This window comes from Vigna umbellata, chromosome 11 (assembly GCF_029865625.1).
Source record: "Vigna umbellata cultivar VRB3 chromosome 11, Vumbellata_1.0, whole genome shotgun sequence".
In the NCBI taxonomy this organism is placed as follows: domain Eukaryota; kingdom Viridiplantae; phylum Streptophyta; class Magnoliopsida; order Fabales; family Fabaceae; genus Vigna; species Vigna umbellata.
Window position 1 is genome coordinate 7,671,744 of NC_142175.1, and position 12,780 is coordinate 7,684,523.

A 12,780-nucleotide genomic window follows, 5' to 3' on the forward strand; every position below is an offset into this window, starting at 1 on the left:
CCATTACTCACTTCTGCTGTGACTACGTTTAATCGAAAATGATAGGAATGCTCACGGAAAATAACATACATACAAAATGTTAGGTTTCCTTTACACTTGCAATTCCAGTCAAGTATGAAACTGAACAATTAACTAATTTAAGACTGGTAATATGACAAGAAAGGAGATAACACAGACAAAAATAGTTTTTAAGAAGTTAGAGGTTGATGATGTAAGGAAAGAAGGAGAATTACCTTCTCATTGTCCATGCTCGTTAAATCCATCTACCTTCAATGTTTATCCCACGGATATGGCAGATTTTAGGCCAAATTTGGCGGTCCGTTTTGTGGCATCGTTGTTTCAGCAAGGGACATTCATATATCATTAATTTTATTAGAGAGAGAGAGGCAGTTTTTCTCCCGCAATATTCTCCAGCTTTTTTTCAATGTTTAATTGTTGGAGTGATGTGAGATGGTGAAGGCCCTTGCAATCCGACGTTTCCAGACTAGACAAATCAAATGTATCCAGAGACACAAGGGAGGGAGGCAGCAAACTCTCCTTTGGAAAGGATTTGATGCCATCACATGGACCCCACACACTGAGAGAGGTAACCATGGCCATCGATTTCCATTCTACTTCCAAAATACAAGACCCAAATTAAATCCACACTATTAGGCTTATAATACAAAGCCTAAATAAATTCTAGATTACTTGGCTCAAAATACAAGGCCAAAAACTCTAAAAGCTTCATGATGGCCCAAGAGATAGAGTCTAGACCCATCTTCTACAAATGACTTCAACTCTTTTTGAAAGTGCTCGGCCATGGTTAGGCGGTATGCCATCAAATTATCCTTGAAAAAATTGTTTCATCAACTACTTATTGAAGAGCAAATTAAGCCCTTGAATCCTTCTATTTGTTTTCCTTCAACTCCTTCAACTTTTGTCTTCATTAAATGATAGAGTACATGAGTATTTATAGATCCATAGATTATTCTAAAACATGTTAGCCACAACTTATGTGGAATGTCTTAGATTTTTACCTATACAGAATGTTTTTGATTTTTTTCTTTCTATCTTAGATTTTTCTACAATATTCTAGAACTTTTATTACATTTTAATATTTCATAGATGTAAGCTCTATTTGTTGTGTGTTTCATCTCAGACGTAGGCACTATTTGTTACTAGGCTTATATGGATAAATGCAAGCGCTTTAATAAATTTTTGCTTGAACAAATACGAAATTGCATACTTCGTGTAATAAGATTTTACTCAGACAACAAATATATTTTGTTTGAGAAATATAAGTATTTTATGATATACATCAAGCTTATAAATGTTTATTTTATACTTGGAATGCTTGGTTCTTCATTATTTCATAAGGACCTTGTAACATTTTGTTTTCATCAAAGATCCTTTAAAGAACATGTTTAAAGTTGATCCACACAAACAACTTTTTATGAAAAAGGTATAATGTCAATGTTGGTAACTTTGCATTTTCACATATATCATTGAATTCAGTATCAATAAGAAAACATAAAATTTGCAAATAATTATTCGGGAGAGGAAACGGGTGAGGGGAATAAACAAATGTGAGAAGTTTTAGTCCACCGTCGTAGAGTCATTCAAATTACAATGACTTCCTTTAATAGAACCCATATGATATATACATAAGTTACAAAATTGATGTTAGACATAGGAAGAAGAATAAAATATAAAAATGTGAAAAGAGCACTGTCCAATTTTTTGTCTTTTTCTTTATTTCCCTGTTAATTACAATTCTTTCTTTGGAAATTCTCCTAGAGATAATAGACAGCAACTGTAATTTATTATCATTTCAAATCACCTGAGGTGCAATTGATAAGTTGGTTCACGGGCCTTTGGCTACGAATATAATATGAAGCTCAGCACACTACTTGATGCTTACTATTCTACTATGAAAAAATTACGCAAGGTTGAACTGTTTGGCTGGTTACAAGTATGTATCCTGAAAAGAAAAGAAATTCATGGCCATGATTAAACTGAGCTTGAATTTCATTCTAAAATTTATTTGACTTCCATAAATATATGTCGTCTGAATTGGCGTTAAAGACAGAATTTACTTGCCAGAACTCAATCCATATGCGATACAGCTTTCAGATGTATTCAACTCGAATCCATAAGTGAAACACAAAAGTGATGACCTCGTAGAGGGCAGTACATTACAATGGACAGCTGCAGTTTCTCCAAGCCAATACAGCATGTCTGAAAAACAAATACCACATTTCTAGTCATGAATTTAGTTTTGACCTCAACACGCTGTTTGATTAATTTTATATAAGACAATTATAAACTCGTGTTTAGGAAACATGAATGGATAAAATTACTTCAATTTACCCCCTTTATATGAAATTTCAGTGAAAATTATCTGTCTCCCATATTCACTATAGTACTAAGCAGAATCTTGACACTGACCACACAGAAAAAGACTGTTAAGAAAAATAAAAGACCATTACTCACTTCTGCAGTGACTACGTTTAATAGAAAATGACATGAATGCTCACGCTAAATAACATATATACAAAATATTAGGTTTCCTTTAAACTTGCGATTCCAGTCAATGAAACTGAACAATTAACTAACTTAAGACTGGTTGAATGCAATATTAATTAAGTCAAATTTGAAAGGAGAAAGACAAGAAATGAAAAGATAACACAGACAAAAATAGTTTTTCATGGTTAGAGGTTGATGATGTAAGGAAAGAAGGAGAATTACCTTCTCATTATCCATGCTCGTTAAATCCATCTACCGTCAATGTTTATCCCACGGATATGGCAGATTTTAGGCCAAATTTGACGGTCCTTTTTGTGGCATCGTTGTTTCAGCAAGGAACATTCATATATCGTTAATTTTATTAGAGAGAGAGGCAGCTTTTCTCCCGCAATATTCTCCAGCTTTTGACACCATTCAATGTTTAATTGTTGGAGTGATGTGAGATGGAGAAGGCCCTTGCAATCCAACGTTTCCAGACTAGACAAATCAATTAGATCCAGAGACACAAGGGAGGGAGGCAGCAAACTCTCCTTTGGGAAGGATTTGATGCCATCACATGGACCGCACACAATGAGAGAGGTAACCATGTCCATCGATTTCCATCCTAGGCCCCTTAATAGTTTCTCACAATTTCTGATCTCAACTGTTTTCAAGTTAGGTGGCATACCTCCTCCAGGGAATGACTCAATTTGTTGACAGTTGGATATTTTAAGATATTCCATCTTTGGAACAAGAGTTCCCATCTGATCTGGCAACGACTTCAAGTTTTCACAATTATAAACATTGAAACGAGTCAAATTGGGCATACACAATCCTTCTCCCGGGAATGATACAAAGTTGGGACAGTGGTCAATCGCAAAAGTGTTCAGTCTCTTCGAAATCTCTGACCCTGAGACCAAAAGTGATTCCATATTTTCACAGTTTGTGATTTGAAGACTAGTGAGATTTGGGAAGATAGCCAATGGAAGGGACGTGAGCGAATCACAACTATTAATTATTAAAAGTGATTCCAGTAATTCGTGTTTGTGTTGCAACGGGAATTTCAGTTTGTTTATACCTCTGATATCAAGAGTTTTCAAAGACGTAGGAAGACCACCTCTAAAAGATATGTCTGACGAACAATTTTGTAATTTCAAAGTTTGAAGGCAAGTAGGTTGGATGTTAGATATGGCCTCCATCATGGACTCCACCATTGGGCCTCCTTCCGCTTCTATACTTTTCACCAAAAGAGGAAACTCACGAAACGCTACTTTCTTGCATTTATGTATCTCTACTGTCCGAAGGCTGAGAGGCCCTGGGACAGAAGAGACAAGAAGCTCGCAATTTCTAATCCCGAGTGTTTGCAGAGCAGGAAGGTGATTTGGCAGATCTCCCTTTAGTTTGGGGCAGTTTTCTATACACAGATTCTTGAGCACAGGAAAAGCTTCTGAATCAAAAGAATTCCACACCTCCCAACAAGGCATATTATAAATGAGTAGATATTCAAGGGATGGAAAGGGAGTCACAGATGAACAATCATCCTTCTTATAAAAGCCTGCATCAATAGTCTTCACCGAGTTCATGTTTGAAATACGAAGGTTCCTGAGAGACGGTAGTTGCCCAAGTGAAGGAAGCATGCAACAGTTGTTACAATTATATAAACCTATACTTGTCATGTAGAGGTAGGAAAAATTCCCCACCCATTCCGGAAATCTGGTTCCTTTATAACGGATTATGGACAACGCTTCCAGATCTTGGTGAGGTTCTAACTTGCTGAGTACATCTAACTCAACTTGGAAGTCGATGCTATTGTCATTAGCTATAGACCATACCAAGTGTAGATGGCTAATATGATTCTTATCCATTATCCTGGCCTCTAATGCTTCTTCGCCTTTGGTAACATTCTCTAATTTCTTAATATAAAACCTACCATGGAGATTTTGAAGTCCTCCCAGTTCTTTGATGCTATTCTCTATATGCTTGCCCACAACATAACAATCCAAGGTGCGTAATTGATTCAGTTTCCCCATTCTTTTAGGCATCTCTTTTATGGGAGTATCAACAATTTCAAGATGACGCAAGTTTACAAGATTTTGCATGGAACTAGGCAACTTAGTCAGCTCAGAGCAATAAGACAACTTCAAAGTCTGTAGATTGCACAGATTACACAGTGACTCCGGCAGAGTTTCTATACTTGTACGAGAGAGATTTAGATAACGCAAATGTATCAATTCACCAACGGAATCAGGCAGAGCAAGTTGACTTCGGAATTTCCAAAGCGATAAAACTCTCAAGTACTTAAGCCTTGACACTATAATACTCGGTGCCTTATCGTTGTTGAATGGGGAATCTTTATAATCGATTAGCAAGAAAGTTCTAGGAAATTTTACTGTGTCAAAAGCTTCAATATCCGAGACTGGATCACTGAATCTTGTTAATGACAAATGCCGAGTCTTTCTGTCTATATTGGTTTCTTTCCCAAGTTCATCTGTTCTGAAATAGAAGTCCCCACCAAGAAATGTTGCTAGATCATGAATGAAGTCGTGCATTACAAAGTAATCACCCCCACGCCGACTTGAAGATTGAAAAAAGCATCTCGAAACCAAATCCTCAAAATACTCTTGACCAACTTCTTCTAAAGTCTTTCCTTTTTTCGCTGCTTTTACAAGATCTTCAGCCATCCACAGCTGGATCAGTTCATCTTTTTCAAATTCATAATCTTTGGGGTACAATGAGCAATAAACGAAACACCGTTTTAAATGTGGAGGGAGATAATTATAACTGATTCTGAGTGCTGGAATAATTTTACACTGATTTTCAGGAAGTTCCCAAATGTCACTTTGAAGTACATTATTCCAATCCCTAATAGTCTGCTTTCTTCTCAACATTCCTCCAAGTGACTGTGCGGCTAACGGCAACCCGTTGCACTTTTTAACAATCTCCTTTCCAATCTTTTCTAGAGTTCCTCTACTCTCACTGGCTTCTGAGAGAGGAAATGCATGGTTTGCAAACACCAACCAACAATCTTCATTTGACAATTTGTTTAGATGATATACTTCAACAGTATGAAAAGGCACTGCAGCCGCTACATTTTCATTGCGGGTTGTGATCAGAACTTTACTGCCCCTATTCCCGCTTAGAAATGGTTTTGTAAGACTACTCCAATTGTCACAATCCTCGATCCAAACATCATCCAACACAATCAATAATCTTTTACCTTTCAGTTTGTCCATCAACTCAAGTTGAAGAGCATTTAGATCACTCAATTTGCAAGGCTTTCGGGTAATTTCCTCTATCATGGTTCTTGTGGCCCTCACAATATCAAATATATCAGAAACACAAACCCATGCCTTTAAATCAAATATATGCTGCTGCAATTTGCCATCGTTGAACACAGATCTTGCCAAAGTGGTTTTTCCAACCCCACCCATGCCTACAATAGGGATCACAGACACTGTTTCACCATTGGTGCTATCCTCTAACACCATCTTCATTATGGCCTCCTTATCTTTCTCTCTACCATACATAGCATATCCATCTTCCAAAGATGTTGGCTGAGCTTTCCATGGCTGGTAGCTCTCCACTGGAATCTCCTTCAAATCAAGACTCTCTTTTTGTTTTAAAATGTCATCTAATCTTTCAACTATGTCTTCCAACTTAGTAATACTAACAATCTTCTTCGTTTTGAAAAGGTGAGAAAATGAATTGCTTACCTCCTTTTGAGTAGCAGATTTAGTAGAAATTTCATCAAGTAAGTCATCAACCTCATAGACAACATCTCTGAGAAGATCGAGCCAGTCTTTGACATTGGAGTCTGTGATTTGTCTCTTCTCGGCATCAGCAAGCACAACTCTAACAACTATGAGCTGTGTTTTCACCTTTTGAAGCAACTTGTCAGGCTTTTTTCCTCGGATAAAGTTGAGAACCTCAGGGGAGGCCAGCCTGTCGAAAAGAACGTCAAAGAAAGCAGAAAGGAGCGCACCACCTACCACAGCTAATGCCATGATCTCAACACAAAACAAGTGATGATCGGAGTAGCAAACAAAAACGCAAAGGAAAGGAATTGGCTGCAAGAAACTGGGCTGGTTCTGGATGAGTTGAACTGATAGGAGGAGAGTTCTCTTAACTCTCTTCATTTCTATTTTCTAAGCTCCGTCCGTACCTGTCATCAAAATAAACCGTTGGATATATATTAAAAGTTTTAACGGTTGAAATTGAAGATGCTTAGTTGAAAAGTCTACTGGTTTGTCGTTTTCAAAGATAGGGTTCATGGTCGGATGCCTCTTGAAAACTTCCCATTGATATATTAATTAAAAATTCAACTGCTGAGAATCAAGACATGTTAAATGAAATAGTTTTTCATTTTGTAGAAGTATTTCTAATCTAAATTAATTTTACCTAGCTTTTTGCTTATTTGCTTTCCTACAAGTATATAGGAAATATAATTATAGAATTTAATCAGTTGAGTGTTTAATTTTTTCTTTTACATATATAGTATTTAAAGTTAAATTGGAATTTTGGATTGTAGATACATGCTGGCCGTGACAATTCTATCTAGTGTATAAAGTGAAGTTCAAGTATTTTGTCAACTTCACGAACTTTTCACTGGGAAAAACATGATTCAGTAAAGATCGGTTGGGTTGATTGATTTTGTTAGATATCAGGTTTGGCATTTTTTTTTCTTCCATCACATTCATTTCATTGATGTTCTGTTTCTAAACCCAAATTCAATTTCTCAAAATCAAATTCAGTGTTGAAATCAAAGTGCAGTGAGCAGTTTCACAACACTGATCATAAAAAAAATGAAAGTTTTCAATTTGTTCATTAAGCTTTTTGTCCTATTTGGCTGTGGCAGACTGAAGTTTAACCTAACAAGTGTGAGTTAGACTTGCAAGTAACGATTAAAAGTGTGGATTGGGAAACTTCATACTTCTCTTTGGCGTTATCCTTTTAGGAAGGAACAAAATTCTAAACTTATTTCTTCAACCAACCAATGATAACTTAAGATGCTTCTAATATAATAATAGGTTTAATAGCCAATTTAGTCCTCACTTTGGTTGAAAAATCTCAATTTAGTCCCTCGTTATAAAAGTGTTTTGAATTAGTCCTAACTTTTAAAATAGTGGGTCAGATTGGTCCTTTCTGTTAAATATAAGTTAACAAAATTAATGGATGATGATGTGACATAACTTAAAGCTAACGAGGGACCAATCTAACACATCAGCTTTAAGCTGTGTCACATCGTCATCCATTAATTTCGTTAACTTATATTTAACGAAAGGGACCAATTTGACCCACTATTTTAAAAGTTAGGACTAATGTAAAACACTTTTATAACGAGGGACTAAATTGAGATTTTTCAACCAAAGTGGGGACTAAATTGGCTATTAAACCATAATAATACTATGATTTTGTTTTGCAATTAAAAATAAGTTTCTCAGTGGTCTTTTGCTTCATTATGAAATGCTAGAAAACGGTTTGGTTTCTGGTTGTAGCATATATCTTGCTATCATCAACATCTTCCGCTAATAACAAATAGAACGAGGGAAACTGCTGACAGCATATTTACAAACTCTTCAGCTGCAGCCATTGCCTTCTCCTGTTTTGCCTTCTGGTGTATAGCACTATCAATTGTCATATCAAGATACAAACTGTCAACACAAACTTATACATAAGCACCCTTAGTAGTTAAATTTTTCTCCTATCACTGAATATAAGTAAAGAACTTTCTATTGAGTATAAGAAATTTAAAATCCGCTTTCATTTTAAAGTCTTTGCACTTGTTGCAATGGTTAGTAATTCAAGTGTTGCAAGTGTTAGTAATTCGAGTGTGAGTGTGAATGCTACATTGAATAGAAATGATAAAGCTAAATGGAAAAAGACCAACAAACCTATTGTTTATTGCTTTAAGGTTAAAAGCAGTGAGTTTTCTTGTATATATTTGCCCCTAATGTTTATTATGTTTATATCATTCTCTCTTTCTTGAGTGTTTGCAAAGGTTGTAATAATATGAGATTGTAATACAAATTTCTTTTGTCCCAGTATACAGTCTGGTAATGGTGTTGATAGTTTTCCCTAATTTGGGATTTTGTAGTGATTGAAAAAAATGAACATTAGAACTGTCTTTTTTTTAATAGTATAATTTTGATTATTATACTTTGACCTTTAATGGCCACATGTTCAATGAAAGGCTATTTTTTAATCTATTTAATTTCATTTATTATTTAGTAGGACTTATACAAGGTTTATCTAATAATATAATAATAGTTAAAATAGTATAATATTAGCTTTTCTTCTAGAGTTTGACAAATTATTCATGAGATGAATTATGGACTCACATGCCAATTGATGAAAAGTCCTGAAGAGTAAACATGAGAACAATTTTTATCAATGGATTATTAAAAAATTACACATAAACTTGATACTACAAAATCTTTACAAATTCAATTTATTGGTCTTTCTCAAATTTTCTTCATCCCTTGACTCCAATAGCCATACTAGAAGTAGCTGAATACTTCATAATTTGAAAAAAAACAGAACTTTGATCGAAATGTTACAAAAACACACAAAAATCACTGAGACATAATAGTAGTAGACATTTGCATACCAGACTAGAAATTGCCAAGACTAGCATAAACTTTAGAAAGTAAATGAATGTAGTGAGACATAACAAAAGAAACCTTTTATTCGTTATAAAACAGAAGCAACAAAAGAATAATGGAATTCAAAGTCAACACGTTTTCTGTCTCCTATTACTAAATTGAAAGTTGAAATAAGGCCTAACTTTTGTCAAGCTTTACTGCAGTTCTAGTCTCTAATCTTAGTACACTAAATTAGTAGATTCCCATGATTTTCTTATTCTATTCCTATATGCTATACAAAAACACTATATCAGTGATATTATCACGTGTAAGGTTCAAGTGTCCACTTCCAAATTTAGAAGTTCTTTGAAAAAAAAGACTGAAGGAATGAGTCATTAGACGAAAATCCTAGGCTTCCAGGGCTCAGCAACATGTCCATCGGAACAGCTTCTTGATTTGCAGATGCTGAGAGCTTTGTGTCTGGGAGTGAATTGATGAAATTTACTGAGTTAGAATAATTATTCACTGCTGAAGGCCTTATTGGGGCAGGTGCTGTTACATTGCTGGTGTTGTTGTTTAGAGAAGCTCTGTTATAGCTTGCATTTCCTCGTCCTAAAGGAACATCATGGTTATGTTTCCCTTCATAGGTTGTTAGCACAGCTTTCATGTCATTTGCAGCTCTCTCAACATGTTTTCTCACTGGACAACCTGGGGCAACGCATTTGTAGTAACTCCTGCAGAAAGAATGTTTTGAGTAAATCATGACCTTATGGGGTGGTAATGATGAATTGCAACACTAAAAAAGGCATATAGCAAAAGGGTGTTGCTTGTTTTCTTCAGTTCTATTTCAACTTCACTTGGCAGAATAATCATGATTGAAATGCCCAAGAGAGTATGACTGATCATCAGATATGACATGTTTATTGGCCTTCATAATAAAAATGTTTACAATAACATTGTATGACAGTTAAATTCTTCTAGTACCATCTGAAAAATGGAAATACCTTGGGTTTGGGTTTCCTTTGACCACTTTCTGTCCATATTTCCTCCACCTGTATCCATCATCAAGTATGTCAATTTCACTTGTGGTTTGAACCACAACTCTAGGTTCCTTAACAGTTCTACTCCCAGCTGAGGAATTAGAATAGTCATCATTTTCATTCTCTCCTTTCCTGGAAAATGAGAATCATAATCATAATTAGTCACACTGAAATCAAGCTCATCATGTAGTTTCTTTCCCATAATACAAGATTATTTGAGTGACGTATCTTTCATTTGCTTATCTTACCATCTTTTGGCCTCATGACCAAAGTCATCATCATCAACACCTCCAGAGCAACTAGTTTGTGATGTTTGCTCAAAGTCTTCCTCTCCCATAGACTGATCTGAAATCCCAGAGATGGTACAGGATGAAGAAGTTTGATGCATTGATTGAGAGCCATTTTTTCTATTATGTGGCTTAGGATGATTGTGACTTCCCCTGTATACTATTTCGGTAACATGTCCCTCCAAAGACCTCTCAACTTTCTTCTTTGTTGGACAATTTGGATAAGTGCACTTGTAATAACTGCGTGGATTCTCACTTCCTTTCACTTGTTTCTCTCCATACTTCCTCCAATTGTACCCATCTTCTGATCTCCTTTGTTCTCTAATGGACTTAAAAGCATTGTTGGAGTTAAATTGAACAGACCCAGAAGTAGAATTGCTTTGTATTTCAGGTTTGATTGAGACAACTTCTGTGGAGAAGCCCTGAGTTGTTGCATATTCAGATTTTGTTTCTGTCCTCTCAGATGAGAAATCTGTTTGCTTTGCAGCTTCATTGAATATCATTGTGTCCTGTTTCTTTAATGGCTCCTGTTGTTCAAGTGGAACAAAGATTAGAAAACATAATTAAGTAAATCCAAGAGTAACATATTCCATTCCAAAGAATCAACAACTTGGAAACTTGCTGATAAGTTCTTATGTGTTAAGTAAGTTCAATGGCATTTAATTTTAGCCAAGTGATCTTCAGAAACGTTTTATTATGCAGACAGAAATGACCTACAAAATTTATATCAATTGGCATAAAATAAGAGATATATATATATTGAAAGTAGGTAAGAATTTCTGAGAACATGCACGGACATATATACTTTCAAGTTTGATTCAGTCAACTTGGAATACCGTAGTCTAAGTTTTGAATTGTTCAAACAAGCTTGTACCAACCAAAATTCAAAATTAAATAAATCAAGAAAAGTGAAGAACTAAAAGAAGACAGCAGATTAAACAAATAGCATATGGTAATGAAATAAATAGCATATGCTAATGAGACAAATTGGTCCAAGCAAGTCAAGGTAAACAGATTGAACAAGAAATGGTCTCACACCCCTGAATCATCAAATAAATAACCAGAAAAAGAAATACACCCCAAATTATGTTCTTTTAAGTCAAATTTATATAGAAAAACAATACAACTTACCACTTGAAACATGCTTGTGGAAGATTGAAAGAGAGGCACGTGGTTTGCTTTTGTTAGGAAAGAGAAGTCAGAGTAGTTTCTCTCTTCCTCCTTGTTTCCTAGCTGGTCCACAGTTGAACTGTTTCTCATGTTGAAGTTCATGCTGGAAGATGACTCAGTTGAGTAAGATGCAGGAACCTGAACCAAACCAAACACACAAAACGAAAATACCCCACAGTTAGTTTTCCAAAAGAACATAACATTGGAGTGATACAAAAGACCACCTCAAATTCTAAACCAACATATAAAACAAGAACACCATACCGTTACAAAAAACATTTCATTGACCAATAACAAGAACTATTAGTTATTACTATTATTACATGCTATCTTTAGAGGGAACTCAGATTTCATATTTATTTTTATTAAATTGTGTAGGAGAATTCTTCCGACAGTACTTTAGCACAAAACTACAGATAACTTTTATGAAAGTCAATCCTATCACCGATAAACAGGTGGCAGAACTACTATGCCCAAAGGAAAAACACTTTTTCATCAGGTACAATAATGGCGATAACTGATGGTAAAACTTACATTTCGAGAAGAAAACAAGAGGGGTGAGTTCAATGACTGTGTTGTTGGAGCAAAACCAGGTGGGAACTCAGAATAAGAAGGGAGAGGTTGAAGTTGTTTGAAAGTGTTAGCAAATTCAAGTCCAAAAGGATCATCATCCAGGGTTAAGCTATTGCTGTTAGAAAGTAGGTCAGTGAAACTGAAAGACATGCTCAAGAAATGAGGTATGAATGAAGAAGGTTGATGCTTTTGATGTTGTTGTTGAGTTTGAAAATGGAGAGAGAAAAGAGAGGAAGTGATGCACTTTATTTATGTGTGCTATGGCATGCACACCACCCATGTCTTTGGAAGCTACGACTCAGTAGCCAAAGGTTGACCTTTGACCGTGGAAAAAAAAGCACATCAAAAATGGGTCAAGGGTTGCGGGTTTGACTTGACTCAGCTACCTATCATAATTATTACACAGCACTGCCAAAGTGGCGGCTCAAACATGCAGAGGATATTGACCCTGCGGTTACTCTGTTACATCTTCGTGCACTAGATGAATCATGACCGTTAATATAGATCAGATGATTCGCACTTCAATTGTGTATTTGAATTTTAATTTATGGATGGTCGTTCGATAAATCAAACCCCTGCGATTTATTGATAGAGTAAGTGCATGCTAATGCTGAAGGCAGGGAAATTCTAATTATAAGAAAA

At 35.5% G+C, this 12,780-nt stretch overlaps 2 protein-coding genes across 3 annotated transcripts; both read right to left on the reverse strand.

Annotated features, from left to right (window-relative positions):
• Positions 1-1,569: 1,569 nt before the first annotated feature.
• On the reverse strand, positions 1,570-6,617 carry LOC148190909 (putative disease resistance RPP13-like protein 1). 2 transcript variants are annotated; one of them, XR_015782975.1, is made up of 3 exons: positions 2,731-6,617; positions 2,083-2,220; positions 1,570-1,963 (listed from the first exon to the last, which is right to left on the reverse strand). XR_015782975.1 is itself a non-coding variant. In XM_088101997.1 (2 exons), exon 1 carries the CDS (start codon positions 6,489-6,491, stop codon positions 2,751-2,753), a length of 3,741 nt encoding a protein of 1,246 aa, XP_087958123.1. In that variant the 5' UTR covers positions 6,492-6,617; the 3' UTR covers positions 1,570-2,220; positions 2,731-2,750. The 2 variants fall into 2 exon arrangements, 1 of the variants encoding a protein (XP_087958123.1); XM_088101997.1 differs by having other exon boundaries at positions 1,570-2,220.
• Positions 6,618-9,154: 2,537 nt separating this feature from the next.
• On the reverse strand, positions 9,155-12,359 carry LOC124821027 (WRKY transcription factor WRKY24-like). Its single transcript, XM_047292824.2, has 5 exons — positions 12,100-12,359; positions 11,527-11,703; positions 10,357-10,922; positions 10,073-10,240; positions 9,155-9,802 (listed from the first exon to the last, which is right to left on the reverse strand). The coding sequence occupies exons 1-5, from the start codon at positions 12,286-12,288 to the stop codon at positions 9,424-9,426; spliced, it is 1,479 nt and encodes a 492-aa protein (XP_047148780.2). The 5' UTR covers positions 12,289-12,359; the 3' UTR covers positions 9,155-9,423.
• Positions 12,360-12,780: the final 421 nt, after the last annotated feature.